This window comes from Carettochelys insculpta, chromosome 3 (assembly GCF_033958435.1).
Source record: "Carettochelys insculpta isolate YL-2023 chromosome 3, ASM3395843v1, whole genome shotgun sequence".
Lineage (NCBI taxonomy): Eukaryota > Metazoa > Chordata > Testudines > Carettochelyidae > Carettochelys > Carettochelys insculpta.
The window spans coordinates 98,131,239-98,148,558 of NC_134139.1; the positions used below are offsets into that span (position 1 = coordinate 98,131,239).

The 17,320-nt window shown below is 45.5% G+C and overlaps 1 protein-coding gene across 4 annotated transcripts in view; it reads left to right on the top strand.

Moving 5' to 3' along the window:
* SHPRH (SNF2 histone linker PHD RING helicase) overlaps positions 1-17,320 on the top strand; it is an 88,421-nt gene that overhangs the window by 9,565 nt on the left and 61,536 nt on the right. For all 4 annotated transcript variants that reach the window (XM_074990425.1, XM_074990426.1, XM_074990424.1 and 1 more), the window contains 3 exons: positions 3,787-4,005; positions 6,275-6,353; positions 7,079-7,229. In XM_074990425.1, coding sequence (XP_074846526.1) covers positions 3,787-4,005; positions 6,275-6,353; positions 7,079-7,229 — 449 coding nt within the window. The remainder of the gene's footprint in view (positions 1-3,786; positions 4,006-6,274; positions 6,354-7,078; positions 7,230-17,320) is intronic.

The following is a 17,320-nucleotide window of genomic DNA, read 5'->3' on the forward strand; positions in this document are numbered from 1 at the left end:
ATTACCAGAGTGACACTGATCTGCAAAGATTGAGGAAGCACCTATGTTCCTCCTACCATAAATGAAGGAGAAAGATGCCTTGGAATGTGATCTACAAAAGCCAGTGTGCTAGGCAGAGGACTGACTAAGCTAGCTAATGGGAGATCTTAGCAAGAGAGGTGTAAACTAAGCTCCTTTTTGATATAGGCACCTAAGTCTAAGATTGCTGTCTCTGTTAGCAATCAGCTAATTAAATCCTTTCTCTAACATTCTCACAACTTTTAGTATCTTTTTTTCGGTAACGTTCAATATATCTGATCATGAGGCCATTGAACTTTTCTGGATTCATTCTGAATCTTCATTAGTTGCCCCCCCCACCACCCTCACCCCCCATCTTATATTGTTGTGTATCTTGACTTATTTTAATAAATTTGTTTTGTAACAGGAATTGGAGAAAATGTATTAGGTTGAGCTTCGTATACTAATGCAGTTATCTAGAGTATAATTTCTGATGTTGTGTCTTGAATGTTTTTTTTTAATGACTCAAGAAGTTGATCTTTATCCTCTTATCTTTTGGAGACTATTCTGTGCTGGAAATTTTGTTCTTAGGCATGAATGTAGTACTGTCATCTTATGACATGGAGATATGCATCTCATAGAGCTGGAAGGGACCTCGGGAGATCATTGAGTTCAGCCCCCAGCCCTCTTAGCAGGGCCTAGCACCATCCCCTGTTTTTTTTTTAATCTGTTTTCCCCAGATCACTAAATGGCCCCCTCAAGAGATATATATATGGAGGTACCCATCTCACAGAACTGGAAGGGACCTTGAGAGGTCATTGAATCCAGTCCCCTGCCCTCTTGGCAGGGCCAAGCACCATCTACAGGGAAGCCAAGTAATTTCCCCATCATTTTTTTTTTAAACACAAACATTCCTTCTTACAATGGCAATGAGTTATGAATCTTTCACAGTCCAGAGTTTGATTTTTTTTCCCTCTTTCCCCAAGAGTTGATTAACGAACTTGAGATATGAATAATATGTGTCATACTGTGAGCTGGAAATGTTCCTGATAAGTTTAAATTTAAATTCAGTATTTTTTTTCATTCTTTTAATAAAAAGGAAATTATAACCATGTACTAGAAAAACAAACTGTATGACTCTGAAAAGACCCATTAACCTGATATTTCAGAAGTTTTCTGAAGTGAATTCTTCAGAGGGAATATATTCTTTTTCTTGGTGTCAGACGTGGCATTTGGTCTAATCGTTCTGTAATTGGTACACATAGTGATGTACCAGCTCACTAGAAGGAAATGAAAGGAAAAATCATTACAACAGTGTCTGTGACTTTTCTAGATTTTTTAATAAAGGGCAAAAGGATAGGTCACTTGACAGTAAAGTTAGCTAGCAGTAGTGGAGGGAAATCACTGACTTTTGCTCTTCCTCATAGTTAGATCTGTTTGTGTGCATGTTGAATATGGGTAGACAGGTTTTTAATTAGGGGACAATGTCAAATTACATTGTGGTTAGTAATCCACTAATTTAACTGTATGCGTGAGAGTTGGGCTTTTTAAGTTCTAACCTGATTAGTGTAGTCCTATTAAAGATTAAATCAGTTAGAGACACGTATTATAACACAAAAATGTTCTACAAATATGTTGAAAGCAAGAGGAAGACCAAAGAGAGGGTGGTTCTATTACTCAGTTTTTTGGGAGGCATAATGACAGAAAATGTGGAAGTGGAAATCACTTTTTTGTTTGTTTTTAACAAAACGATCAGTGACCATAAACTGTGCAAAATTATAGTGAATTCCAGTAAAAATGAGGTAGGATCAAAGGCTAAAATGGGGGAGGGAGAGTAAAAAAATTACTTAGACAAATTAAATTCGGGTCACTAGAGCTTGGTGAAATATATCCTAGAATACTCAAGGAGATGACTGAGGGGATATCTGAGCCATTAGCAATTATATTTGAAAATAGACTCAGAGGGTAGCCATGTTAGTCTGTAGCGTCACAAATAACCAGTCCTGTAACACTTTAGGTCATGAGCTTATGCATCCCAGGATCACATAAGCTCTTTGTGCCACAGTGTCATATGGGGAGCTCATATTTAGATGATTATCCACCATACCCCCCAAATCTTCAGAATCATCACTTCCTAGGAGAGAGAGTCACTCTCTGTGTTAGTATATCTCTTTTTTTCATAGATGTATACGCTTATATTTAGCCATAATAAAATGCATATTGTTTGCTACAGTCTAAATTTCTCTGTATCATTGAAGTGTCCTTTTCAGTATAACCATTCCCCACACGATTTGTATAATCAGTAAATTTTATCAGATTGTTTTTTCCAAGTTATTAATAACATTTTAAAATAGCTTAGTGCCCAGAACAGATCCATACATGACATCACTAGAAGCACACCCGTTTGATAATTATTTCTCATTTAAAATTAAATTCTGAGACCTGTCAGTTAGCCAATTTTTAATCTATATAATTTATACCAAGTTATTTTTAAATCATTCCTAGTTTCTTAACTGAAATATCTGGTGACACCAACTCAAATGCCTTACAAAAGTCTAAGTATAGCACATCAACTCTATTATCTTTATCTACCAAATTTGCAATCTGATTAAAAAAGAGTAGTTTGACATATCCATTTTCGATAAACCCAGGTTGATAGAATTAATTATGTACTCTCTTTTTATTCTTTATTAATGGAATTTTGTATTGTCTGCTCCATTGTCTTACCCTGGATCAGTGTCAGACTGATAGGCCAATACTCACCTGGCTCATCACATTTATACTTTTAAAATGTTGGCACAAAAATAGCTTTCTTCCAGTCTTTTGGAACTTCACCAATGTTCCAAGATCTATCAATAGACTGACGCGATTGTTGGACAATTAATGTTGTTTTAAATCTCTTGGGATTAAGTTATCTAGACCTGCTGATTTGAAAAGGTCTAATTTCAGTAGCTGTTTTTTAGATAAAAACAACGAGAAGTCCTGTGGCACCTTATAGACTAACAAATGTATTGGAGCATAAGCTTTCATTGTTTATGTGGCTACATACTAACATGGCTGTCCCTCTGATACTTGTTTTTAAATATCTTCCAGAGATACTGGGAATGAAAGAATGTTACATGATATCATCTCTGTTTGGGGAAAAGAACAGAAATAGGTATTAAACATTCCTGCCATTTTGCAGTATTGATAATTCCAGCATTTCTGACTATACTTAGAAAACTCTTGATTTTCTTTAACTTGGCTGGCCACAGACTTCTCCTGGACTGCAGCTACACTGCATTCCGCTTATGGAAGTGGAATGCAAATAAGTGAGATTGAAAATGCAAATGAAACATGGATTTATGTATCTTATGCCTCATTTGCATAGTCATGCGTGACTGTGCTTATGGAAGAGGCTTTTCCGGAAGCAAAAACAGCCGTGTAGATGGGGTTCCTTTGAAAGCAAACCCCATTTTCAAAAGACCCCTTCTTCCTATTTTGTTTCAGCAAGAAGGGTTCTTTTGATAGAGAAGCAGCCCTGGAGTATCCATACTTCTCAGCATTTGGTAAGTTTGTGGTCTAAATAATGCCAGTATTAAGATTCAGGAGTTTTAATTCCCATATTTCCTTACTACTGCAATCCTCACCAGGAACAATCAGCTAAAATATATTCACTTCAGCTCTTCACGGAAGCAATTCTTAACTGTTTTCTTATAGTAACTAAATAATGCTACGCTTATTTATCTGAGGTGCTGATGGTGGGTGATAAAGGTCGGGCAATTTCTCAATTAATATTCTTATTCATAGATGTGCTGGAGGAGGATGAGGAAGAATCTGACAGAGAGCTGGAACGACAGAATATTGAAGAGCTGTATGACTTTGTGAGGCACACACATCAGCAGGAAATCCAGTTTTTGAGGGAGGATGTGCAGCATTCTGCATTGATTCCTGTACTGAGGCCATACCAAAGTGAGGCTGTGAATTGGATGTTGCATCGGGAGAATTTCAGAAACAACCCAAGCAATGGTAAGTACGTGACCCTCGAACAAAAAAAAAGTTCATCTTGTTTATAACAAGACTCAGAAGAAATGAACAATATAGTATCAAAAAAGATTGTATATGAACTAATGTAATTTTATCAGATGTCTCCTCAATAATTAATTGAAAGCTTAGCTTTTATTATGCTGTTAATAAAAGTTGTGATGATGATTGAGGCAAGTAGTTGAGTTAGTTTTGAGTTTTTAAATCCTGAGCTGTTCCCTTGTTGATCTAGAACTTAATATGGACATTATCAATCTGAATATGTTGTGTTTCAAAAAATGACATTTCACAAACTAGAGTCATCTTATAACTGAAGCACTGAAGTTTGAAAAGTAGCTGCTATCCATGATCAATAGCTATGCTTCAGAATATCATGGGCTATACACTGCATTTCCCTACTATTCATGATTTTCATAATCCTAATGTCTTTTGGAGCAGCCTTGGCATTGATTCTGGATTGTTGTGGACATTTTATTATCAACATTGATCAACAAGAAGCTGGAGTTCTGAGCAAATAGCTGCCCACAGGGTGGATCAAGGACACCAGGTTTAGTCTCTAGTGGGCCTCCACCTGTATATTTACCTGCACTTCCTCAGTTATTGCGCAATTGCAACTCCTGTTGATCTCAGATCATTGTGGTCAGTGGGGTAGTGGGAAGTGGTGAGCCAATCTGCTCTGCTTCTGGTTGCTCTCATTGACCACGAACAGTGATCTGTGCCCAAGAGCTGTGATCACCCAATACCTGTGTAGGTGCAGGTAAATATACAGTCAGCAGCCCATTAGGGACTTCAGAGCCCTTCCCTTTGGAGGTTGAGTAGCACCCAAAGTATTGCAGGATTGCGCAAGTTTTTCTCTATCTCAACAATTGGCTTTTGGGGTAGGTTGCTCTGGTCCCAAGGTTAGATTGGCAACTTTGAGCAGGAATAATCTTCTGGCAGCACTTTGGTTCTGCATAAACAGAGAAAAGTCCATTCTGACACACCCACACAGATGATTAAACTTTGTGAGCCAGAGCTTTTCTCCCCATGGAAAGATTTCAGTGAGTGAGCAATCTGATATCACAGATTACTTGCAGACCAAGGACTAGAAGTTGGCTGAGAATGGCTGTGACTGTCTTTTCTAGGCCATGTGACCTTGTACACTTGTGATATCATTCACCAGGCTTATCTACACTGTCTGCAGGCCTGACTCCGGTAAATCTGTTCACCAGGCATGGGTCACATCAACACCAGAGTGACTGTTTCCACTACTGCTTCTTTCACCTGCTGGTTAAACCTGGATTGAATAAGAGAGTAGATGTCCCTTTTTCACTCTTGCCCCCTGTGTCACTATCATAACAAATGCATCTCTTCTGGGTTGAGATGCTCACCTGAACAACCACAGCATACAAGGTACTTGGATCCACAGGAGGCTAGACTACCACCAGTCTACTGGAACTGCGAGCAGTCTGCCTAGTTGCTGGACTATGGGCGGAGCTGGGGTCATTCTCTTCCACACGCCTGTGGGGGGCTGTCCTGGACCCTTTTATACCCTTTACCTCAGATATTCCTCTGCATCCCCCATAGGAAGTTGTGCCCCACAGTTTGGGACCCCTGCTCCGCAGCATGCTAGGAGGAAGTACCATTACTGGACGTACGCAGAGTGGTATCTAAAATTACATTCACACATTCACAAAACGTTACATACTAGTTTAGTCCTTTGCTGCCTATGCAGCATTGTGGGAACTGCTGTATTACGAGCATCTTTGCTGTTGTCTCCCGTCCAGTCCAAATATAGGTCATTGATCATTCATGTGTGGAATGTACATAGGGATCAGCATTTGAAGAAGCAATGGAGGTTACTGGTCTGTATTTGAAAGTTCTTTAAGATGTGTGGTCCCTGTCTGTTACCCATGCTCTGTTCCCTCGTGTTTGGTTCCCACTAGATTTGCAGTAAGGAGGAACTAAGGAAGTGTTAGCCAACACTACTTATACCTTCAGTCTGGAGCACGAGGAGCACTATTTTGAATGTGTGGGGTAGCAGATGTTGCTTCTTAGAAGTTCTGAACTTGGGCTTCTAGTGTGCATGTGCACTCACATGTGTAATACATATGAGGACCATACATGTCAAAGAACTTACAGTTGTAAGCGAATAAATTCCACTTTTTGGTGGTTACTTCTTATCTTTAAATGTTGTAGTAATGCTGAGCAGCTCTAAGCACAATATTATTGACAGAAAAATCTTGTAATATTCACACGGTCTCCTTCTTTGTAGAAAACACACTACACTTTCTCTGGCGAGATGTCATCACTCCAGATGGAGTAAAACTCTACTATAATCCATTTACAGGCTGGTGAGTTTTGATTTTGTTTTGTAGAGGGAACGTTGTTTCTGGCAGCACCTAAACATGCTCCTTTGTGAAAATTTTTTTAAAACGTTTACATGAGAAGCATTGGAATGACTGTGCTGTTTCAGTTAGTAAATGCAGAATAAGAGCTATAGGATATTTAATAGGAAAGAAGAAAAAGTGCTGCGGCAGGCAGAAGGAAGTTTATAAATTGAATATATATCAATATATTCTATTTGCTGTTGGAATTTTTTTAATTCAAGCATAACAGTTGCTTTGTGGAGATTTTGTTTTTTAACTTTTTGAAAATTATGTAAATTGTTTTGTAATCTGTTTAGCTGTAGCCACCAATGCGGTTCTCTTTAACTGAAATGTATACTTCTCTCTCTTTATTTAATTTGCAGAAATTATTTACATCTCTAGGGGAGAGGGTTAGCTCAGTGGTTTGAGCATTGGCCTGCTAAACCCAAGGTTGTAAATTCAGTCCTTGAGGAGGCTATTTAGGGACTCGGGGGCAAATAGATTTAAAAAAAAAAATACTGTCAGAGATGGTGCTTGGTCCTGCCAAGAGGGCAAGGGACTGGACTCAGTGGCCTCCCAAGGTCCCTTCCAGTTCTTCAAAATGTGAATCTCCATATATATTTCTCCACTGCTTTGAACATAAGCTACTCTCTGGTCACAATAGTTTGTAATTTTTTTTTTTTTATTTTGGTTGTGTCTTTAATCTTTAGCATTATCCGTGAACACCCAGTTGCAGGGCCTCCGTGGCCTGGAGGAATCCTGGCAGATGAGATGGGTCTTGGAAAGACAGTAGAGGTACTGGCTCTTATTCTGAAACACACCCAGCAAGATGTTAAACAGGATGTTTTGATGCTACCTGAGGTGAGAATTGTGGTAGATTTTTTGAGAATAAAAAGCGTACTTCTAGTGTGTAAGGCATGTCCTTGGTGTTTAGCTATCATATTTTGTGTGTCAAAGTCTGTGATGAAAAGCTATTAATTTAATGTCCAAGTGAAAGAAATAATCTTTGTCTGCCAGCACATAGCCTTTGGTGATGTGATTAGATGAACAGTACAAATTATTATGAAGAGTAATTTGTGTTGTTTGTCCTTGAGGTGAATGAAAATCAAAGTCTTAGTTGTAGGCAAGTTACTTCATTAACTTGATTTTTAGAAAATGTGATGGTAAAAATGTAGAGATTCCAGTTAAAATATATATTTAACTGAGGCTTATTAGATAGAAAATGGATCAAATTGTGCCTTTGTATTCATGCATGTACATTACTAAGGCTACGTCTACACTTGCACATTATGTCGAAGTAGCTTATTTCAAAGTAAGAACATCGAAATAGGCTACTTCGACGAATATCGTCTACACGTCCTCCAGGGCTGGCAATGTCGACGTTCAACGTTGAAGTAGCAATGGGGAATGTCGAAAAGAGCTGCCCTGGAAGGAAATGCAGAGCGTCTACACACACAAGCACCCTCTTTCGAAATAAGGGGCCAGGAAAGACCGCAGACCAGGTGACAGAGCACACTAGCCCTTCTGGGGCATCTGCAAGCCGGTCCTGTAAAGGGCCCCTCCCAGACACACCTGGCCTGCACAGCACGAGGTCCGCAGAGCAGTAGCCACTCTCTCACAGACCAAGTCACAGCAGATATGGACACCCAGCAGCAGCTGCAGCAGCAGCAGCAGCAGCAGGAAGCGGAGACCCTCCAGGTAGTCATTCAGGGGGCAAGTGCCCTGCTAGGTGCTGCCCGGGAGGCCGCCCAGTGGCTCCTGCCAGAGGAGCCCACCCTGCAGGCAGATGGGGACGTCCCTGACCACTGGGCTCCCCTCTTCCTCCCTCACCAGCTGTTCCCCCGCCTCTGGAGCTACCCCACCAGCTCCGAGTGGTGGGAGCAGCTCATCATGTGGGAGTGGGACAATGATATGTGGCTCCGGAACTTCCTCATGCGCTGGCAGACCTTTCTCGAGCTCTGCCAGTGGCTCACCCCAGCACTGAGGCACCACGACATCCGGATGCGGCGCGCCCTCGCCGTCGAGAGGAGGGTCGCAATAGCCGTCTGGAAGCTGGCCACTCCAGACAGCTATCGCTTTGTGGGACACCAGTTTGGAGTGGGAAAGGCCACGGTCAGGGTCATCGTCATGGAGGTAAGGAGGCCTGGGTACACACCCACTGGGGGACTGGGGAGCCGGGTGTGGGCTTGGGGGGGGGGGAGGGAGGGGCGGGGTGTGGGGCTGGAAAGGAAGGGGTACCGGGGAGGGTTGGGCTGGGCAAGTGGGGTACCCAGGGAGGTGCCTGGGAGGGGGGCCTAGGGGAAGGGCCCCAGGGCACCCTGCACAGCCTCATGGGCACCTCTGTTCCCTCCCCACAGGTGGTCCGTGCGCTTAACGCCATGTTGCTCCAGAGAGTCATCCGACTCAGGGACCTGGATGCAGCTGTCACTGGATTCACCTCCATGGGGTTCCCCAACTGCTTCGGGGCCCTGGATGGGACCCACATCCCCATCCGTGCCCTGGACCACAGCGGAGGAAGATACATCAACTGCAGGGGCTACCACTCTGTGGTCCTACAGGCCATGGTGGACAGTTGGGGCTGCTTCCAGGACGTGTATGTGGGCTGGCCCGGCTGCACACACGATGCCTGTGTTTTTAGGAACTCGGGCCTGTGCCGCCGACTGGAGGCGGGGACCTACGTCTCCCAGAGGGAGATCCCTCTGGGGGACACCACTGTGCCCCTCTGCCTTGTGGCGGACGTGGCCTACCCCCTCCAGCCCTGGCTCATGCACCCGTACACCGGCCACCTCAACACCAGCCAGGAGTGGTTCAGTGCCCACCTGAACCACGCCCACCAGGTGGTGGAGAGAACATGGCCGCCTGAAGGGCTGCTGGAGGTGCCTCCTTGCCCGACTGCACGTCAGCCTCCAAAACATCCCCCAGGTTGTGGGCGCATGCTGCACGCTCCACAACATTGTTGAGAGCAAGGGGGAGGCTTTCGTCCAGGAGTGGGCGGTCGACACCGGCACGGGCTTCCCCCAGCCGGCCACTGCACCCAGCTGCCAAGCCCACCATGAGGGGGTACGGGTCTGCGAGGCCCTGCGGGCCCACTTCAATCAGGGAGACCCCTGAGCACCTCCCTGGCCTTCCCCAGAAGACCCCCCCACACACACACACAGCCCGCAATGCCCACACACCGCCCCCAACACCCGCATGCCACCCCCCCAACAAGTACACGACTCCAGCTTTTTGGAAAATAAAACTTTTTTTTTTAAACTGGATAACTTGTTTGATTCAACAAAGAAACTGCAACTAATCTACAAAAAGGGGGACAACAATATGCAAAATGGGGGACAACTATATACATGGGCCAACAGCCGAGCCGTCTGCTGGGCCCCCACTAGGCCGGGGTGGAGGTAGAGGGGCGCTAGCCCTGGCAGGTACAGCTCGCAACCCCCCCTCCCCGTGTCCACGGTCCCCGGTGTGGCCAGCTGGGAGGACCAGCAGGTAGGGCCGGGATGTCTCCACTGGCTGGTCTTCAGCCCCAGTGGGCTCTGTGGAGCTTGCGGGTGGGGCGGCAGGCGGGGCAGCAGGCGGTGAGGTGGGTGGAGCGGTAGGTGGGGCAGCAGGTGGCGAGGTGGGTGGAGCGGCGGGGAGGGTGGCCCGGGGGGCAGCAGGGGGCGGGAGGTGGGCGACGGCCTCCCGGATCGACCCGGCTATGTCCCTGAAAACCCCCATAAAGTCCTCCCACGCCGCCCACCGCTGGGTGGATTCCTCCTGCTTGAAGCGGAGTCTTTCCTCTGCCACCTCCGTCTGCGGCCGGAGAGCTGCCAGCAGCTGAGGGTCCACCGGGGCCATCCCAAGAGTCCGGCAGTGGCGGGACCATCCTGCTGGCCTTGGGGGTGTGTCTGGCCGCTGGCGGTGGCTGCCCTCCGGCAGGCTGTTGTGAGCTGATGCCCAGGTGCCAGCTAAGGGTCTGGTGGGGCTAAAGGGGGTGATGCCACACCAGCAGCTACGCTAAGCAGCCAGGGCAGGCTGGGTTCTTTGGTTTGTGTTTAGTTCGGGTACAGCAGCAAGAGGAAAATTAGGCTTAGAGAGGCTTTAACAGTTACTTTTTATTTATACAAAGATAGAAACAATTTAACTAAGACAAATGATTAAAGTACAAGTTAGTACTCGCGGTTTTTAAAGGGGAAACAACACAATTTAACTTTAGAAAAGTTTTAGACAAACTAGCTAGCTTAAACTAATACAAGTAATGTGTACACAAGAAAGGCAAGTTGCAGGTGTGATTTTTACCCCTGCCTCTTAGACCTGGTGGAACCAGAGTCTTTCCCTCAATTCCTATAGGAAAGAAGTGTAATACAGGTGTAATTTTTACCCCGCCTCCTAGATCCGGTGTGACCCAGAATCTTTCTCTCAATCCCTCGGGAAGAAGTAGATACGAACCAGGCATCCCCAGTCTCGGGAGTTAATTCCCGACCTGGCCAGCAGGTGTAGGTGATTGAAACTCAAAGGGGGGGGTGGTCTGCCAAGCCCCTTTATACCCCTTTTGTCACGTACGCTTCTTCCTGGTCTTAAGTGGCCAATTGGGAGGAATGTTTTGAACCCCAGATTTCCCAGGGAAGATGCAAGGCTCAATTCGCACCTGTGAATTGTGGACAATTGGGCACCTTTGGAGGTGATGGGTGGGGGTTCCCCATTCTTCCTGGGGAAGTGATTAAGGCGTGTCAATTACCGAGATCATCCAGAAAGGCAGCCATTAGCTAGCCCATTTACTGTCTGGTTTTTGTGTATAGTAGAGAGGCTGGGCGAGACAGCACACCTGCATTCCCAGGACATCAAAGGCTACCTGTCTCCCCTGCTTGTTTCTCTCCGTGTCTCTCCCAGTGGGGTGGGGAGGGGAGGAAGAAAAGGCCAAGTGGGGGGTTCATGTCTGGCTACAGCTGTCGAGGACAATGGACGGTGCCTGGCTGCCTGGGGCGTCAGATGCTGCAGCTGGAGAGAGGGAGAGAGGGAGGAGAAGGCTGTTAGTTCAGTGCCTTGGCCCGTGGCCCGTTCTCCCCGCCCCCTCTTGGGTGCTGGGTCTCCATCTCCGTTGGTGGGTTTGATGTCCCTGTTGGCTGTCGTCATGGCATTGTCCCCCCGGGGTCAAGACTGAGTTCTGTCCATGGGTACGGGTGCTGACGGGCGCTGATGGTCGTGCCGCCGTCCTGGGACTGTACTGTGGCTGGGCATTCATGGGTTGGGGTCTGCTGGGGGTGTGTGAGGCTCCCGGTCGTGGCTGGTGCCCCTGCCCTGTGGCCCATGGGTGTGTGCTCTGTAGGGTATGTACCTGACCATCCATTGCCGCGGTCGGGGGATGCCCGGCTGGTGCTCTGGGAAGGGAGGTCAATGAGGAGCCCTCCCCCCACCCCTTGCTGCTGGACCCCCTCCTCCGCTGTCCCGAGTGGGGGCTCCTTGGGTGGGCCCTGGGGTGTGGGGCTGGCCTCCGGGCCAGACTCCGGCTCTGACGCCTGCTGGGGCTCGTCGGTCGTGGTGCCAAGGGTGGCTGAGGGGGAGGAGGTGTCCTGGGGGCCCAGGATGGCCCTGAGCTCCCTGTAATAGGGGTAAGTGGCGGGGGCAGCCCCAGACCGGCTGGCCGAGTCCCAGGCCCGGGCATACCCCTGCCACAGCTCCTTCACTTTACTCTGGACATGATCCGGAGTGCGGGCAGGGTGACCCCGGGCAGCCAGGCCCTCGGCCAGTCGGGTGAACACTTCTGCATTCCGCCGCTTGCTCCTTGCCCCAGCAGGTCTCGGAGCTTGGCCTCCGACATGGAGGGGCCCCACGTCCTTTTGGCCCCCTGCCTGGCTGCTGGGGGTGCCTGGGTCCCTCAGGAGGGGAGCCCTGGGGGCGCTCGGGGGGCTGGCTGGAGGCCATGGATAAAGGCAGTGGGGATCAGGGCCTGTGAGAAGTGTGCAGGGCTAGGACATGCCTGTGCTGCTGCCTGCATGCTCTCAGCTTCCTCCCACAGGAAATCCGGGTCAGTGGTGCCTTTAAGGCTGCTGCACGCGGCGACCATAGAGCCCCGCAGGGGCTGGAGAGAGTGTCTCTCAACCCCTCAGCTGATGGCTGCCATGGAGGACCCCGCAATTTCGAAGTAGCGGGACGTGGATCGTCTACACATACCCTACTTCGACATTCAACGTCGAAGTAGGGTGCTATTCCCATCCTCGGATGGGAATAGCGACTTCGACGTCTTGCTACCTAACATTGATTTCAACATCGAAATAACACCCGGCGCGTGTAGACGTGATGGGTGCTATTTCGACGTTGGGCTGGCTACTTTGAAGTAGCCAGCTAGTGTAGACGCACCCATAGTCTTCACTGAAATATCTTCATTCAGCTGTGTACAGAATTGATACAGCATGTGTTGGGAATTTGCTCTCCCCGTTTCACTGTGTAGTACATTCTGACTAGTTTATAGGTACGCAAGTGATCACATTGCTTATTGGTTGTATAATAGTTCAGAGAGCTGTTTCATCAATAATGATTGTTGCTAAAAAGTTTACTATTAGGATTTTAGATTCACACTAAAGTTAGGAGGGATCATCCTGATCATCTAGCCTGACTTTATGTACATTGCAGGCCACAGAACTTGGGCTACCTGTTCCAGTAATAGACCCGTATCCTCTAGTTAAGTTACCAAATTCTTCAGCTCGTGATTTAAAGACTTGAAGTTTAAGAAGATCCACTGTTTCATGTAAACCAACAACTGCTTTCACCTTAGGGTCTCTGTCAGTCTGGCCTAGGAGAAAATTCCCTCCTGACCCCAAATATTGAGATCAGTTGGAGCCTGAGCATGTGGGCAAGAACCACCAGCAAGACACCTGGGAAAGAATTCTCTGTAGTAACTTAGAGCCTCTCCCTTTATTGCCCTCCCAGTGCAATATAGCTGATTTCATTAGTACCATCCCCTCCATAAACTTATCAAGCTCAATTTAAAAACAGGTTTTTTTTTGGTTTTGTTTTGTTTTGTTTTGTTTTTGTCCCCATCGATTCCCTTGGAAAACTATTCCAGAACCACCACCTCTGATTTTTAGAAATCTTCATCTTATTTCAGGCCTATGATTGTTAATGCCAGTTTATATCCATTTGTTCTCGTGTCAGCATTGGTGCTTAGCTGAAATAACTCCTTTCCCTTACTGGCATTTATTCTCTGATGTATTTGTACAGGACAGTCATATCTCCCCTCAGGCTTTGGTTGGCTAGGGTATTCAAACCAAGTCTCCTTCAGTCTCTCATAAAGTAGGTTTTCATTCGAGTACCCCTTCCTTGCACCTGTTCCAGTTTGAATTAATCCTTCTTCATGAGCAGAGTGCTAGTGCCTGTATTCCAGATCACATCTCACCAGTGCCAGGCCTGCTGACAGGGGAGGGGGAAGTGTGAGGCTGGGGATGGCCAAAGGAGGCAGTTGTCCCTGACCTCTTTGAAATGCCATGGAGCACTGTGCTGCTGCTTAGTGTGTGTCTCTGAGAGAGTTGGAGGGAGGGGCAGGGGGCAGGTGAGGCTGACTGTCCTAAGCCCTGCCCCTTGTGCCCTGGGCCCATAGCCACTGTCAGAACTGTTGCCACTGGTGCCCTGTATGACATCAATAACATTTCCCTATCTGTACTGGAAACAGCTCACCTGGTGCATGCAAGGATTGCATTAGCCCTTTTCAGAGCTGCATCCCATTCAGCAACTCTTATCCATCCTATGATTAGGCAATACATCCAGGTCTTTGTCCTCTATCACTTCCAAATTCCTGTCTTACAGCAAAAAAAAATTATTAGTCCCTAAGTGCTTGACTTTACACTAATAAATTTCATCCTGTTTCTGTTATTCCTGTTTCCATATTCTTGTATGATATTCTGATCCTCACCCATACAGTAAACCCTCGATTCAACAGGCTATCAGGGGAAGGGGTGTCCGTTAATGCTGCAAATCTGTTAAATCCAAATCTGCAGGACTGGAGGCACCTTGCAAGGTGTACTAGGGAGCGCTCTGTCTGAAACCTTCGCGGAACACAGTAGGCTTGGGAGAAAGAAAACTTGGCGGTGGGTTATTTGCACTATTTACAGAGCAGAGTCTTTGCGCTCTCCTGCCACAAGCTGCTCATCACCCATCCAAGGCTGACCACTTCCACAGAAACTAAGTTTCCCTGGAGCGGGCATGCTTCTTCCCAGGGCTCCAGTTGGCAGGGCACCTGCCATCTGTCCGGTCCAGGCACACACCCTCCTGGGAGGAGACTGTGGCGGCCCCGACAGCCCCTCTGGCCCCGGCCACCCTGGCAGCCCCTCTGGCCACAGCAACTCTGGTGAATTGCCAGCATTTATTTGGGGGTGGGTGAGGTGGCTGCTGGATAGCGCCCATTATTTCCAAGTCCGTTAAATCAAGATTTACTGTATTTGTGACAGTTCCCAACTTTGTCTCATCCACTTCGTGCCATGTTCTAGAATAAATATGTTAAAAAAGTTTGATCCCAAGACCAGTCTCTAAGGAGATCCACTAGTGACCTTTATTCAGCCTAACTACCCACTTTGCATTGCTTTTGTCTTAAAATATCAGTTATCTGCTCAAAGAAAGAGGTCAGATTGGGCTGGCACAAAAACCATCTTTCGTAAATCCATGTTTCATTTTATTCTGAGTACCATTTATGTCTGCTGATCCATCTCATCTTCCATTCCTTGTAAGCTTTCTGCTTTTCTCTGAATAATCAATTTGACGTGGTTGTTCATCCAGTTTGGTCTTCAAACCTTCACTATGATTTTTTTCCCTTGCTTGGCTTCCGATACCTTCTGCAGCTTTGACTTAATGTGATTCCAATCTTTTTCCACCTTCAGATTCTGGAGTTGTCCAGTCCCATCCACTTACCCAATTCTTATGTTTTTTTTTCTTTTTAAGTTTGCTCTTTTTACAGTGACCCTGTTTGCAGACCTATTTCTGGTTATCTTTCCATTTCAAATTGAACTGGCTCATGGTCTCTCAAATTAAGGCTGTCCCCTGCGACCACCTTTTCTGTGAGGTCTTTGCCTCTTAACAATATTATCTCTAAAGTGGCATCTTATCTCATTGGTTCAGTATCTACTTGATAGAGAAATCTGTCAGCCATCGCATCCAGGAATATCTGGGCTGTAGTATTAGTAGTAACACTTGTCGTGTAGTCTATATCTGAAAAATTAAAGTGTCCCATAATCATACAATTCCCAGTAGCAAGTATTTCTTCCAAATATTAGCAGTCTCTCTCCCTATGTGTGTTGATAGAATCTTGCCGTATTGTAACAACCTATTTTCTTTTGTATCTTAATATTATGTGTATCATATTTGACAAGATAGAAACCTACAACCTGTCCTAAAATCAATGGACCGAATACAAGTGTCAGTCTGGGTTGTAAAACAAACCAACCTCTCAGGTTAACTCTCTTCCTCCTGCCCAAGGGGTTGGTTCTGTGCCTTGCTACTGCTGGCTGCTGTCACCTATTGTGTTGCATGCTCTGCAGAATGAGTATGATGAGTTACAGTGCTTAAAAATTACGCCTATGCAGACCTACAATGTCTTGAATTGTATGTGCATGCCTTCGAAAATAGTCAGGGTAGGATGCAAATTGCAACTGAATTTAAAAGAGGAGCAGAACCCCCCCCCCATAAGTTCTGTAAAATCAGTAAGATGTCAGATTAAGGAGATGCATAGAAACAGACACCTACTGAAGGATAAAAGCTTCAAACAGGTTAACAAGAATGCCTTGCAATGAATCATAACCCTGATGTACCGGGCATTAAAAATACTTGGCGGAACGTCAGAAGCGTGTGCATTACTCTAAAACCTGGTTACAAACTTTACAGGAAAGATTGCTGTCACCAAAGAAGTAGGAGGGTAATACTGTATCTACAGAATTCCGTGGAATCTAATTAGGAAAAAAAGAATGAATGAAAAGTACCATACAGTTGAGTCTATTAGGGACAGAATTCCCAGTTTGTGAATGTGCAAATAGTAGAGCCTACTGCTGTCCTCTGAATCAAGAGAAGGAAATTGAGTACACAATCTTGAAAAAAAAAATCATAGGCAACAAAATCCAATAAAAATAATGGGGGGATTTCAATTACATAACTGGTCAAATGGTACAAACAAAATGAAGTTTGGATAACAAAGGTAGTACCTATATCTAAGAAAGGTGGGATGAGTGCAGATTAAACACAGTTTTTAAGTTAGTTTGCACTCAAGATGATTGTGATGAACTTCAGAGAGAACAAAACAAACCAGTTGACTGGGCAACTTGATGGCAAATTAAATCCAATGTCAATTGAAGTATTCGTTTACTTTTTTCAGTTACTGGTAGCAATTCAAAAAAAGGGCTTGTGTATCATTGTAGATAGCCAAATGAACTTCATCTCAGTGTGCAGTAGCAATCAGAAAAGCTAATAAGGTGTTAGGATGCATAAAGGGATGGTGAATAATTCAAAGAATATCATGTGTTTATGTAAATCAGTGGTATAGCCTGTAATATTGCATGCAGTAGTGAAATACCCATTTCAAAAAGGATATCACAAAACCAGTATGGTCAAGGACCTGGAAAAATCTGTCATATGAAAAAGATTGGGAAAGTTACCTAGGAAATCAGCTGAATAAAAAAAACCATGATAAAAATACATAAAACTATTAATGGTATAGAGTAGGTAGATCAGAAATTTTTGTCGTCTCTTGTCACAAGAACAGGGGGCATGTTCAATTAAATTAAACAGTTGGGACTATTAAAGCTAATAGAAGGAAGTACTTATATATGCAATATGTAATTAAACCATGGAACTGGTTGCACAGGAAATTGTGGCAGTTAAGAACTTAATAAGAATTGAGAAGAGATTTTATACTTATATGGATATCAAAAATATTTAGTTCTAATTTATAACAGCAGTTTCAGAAGAGTTATAAAATCTGTGTTTCAGAGTTTGTC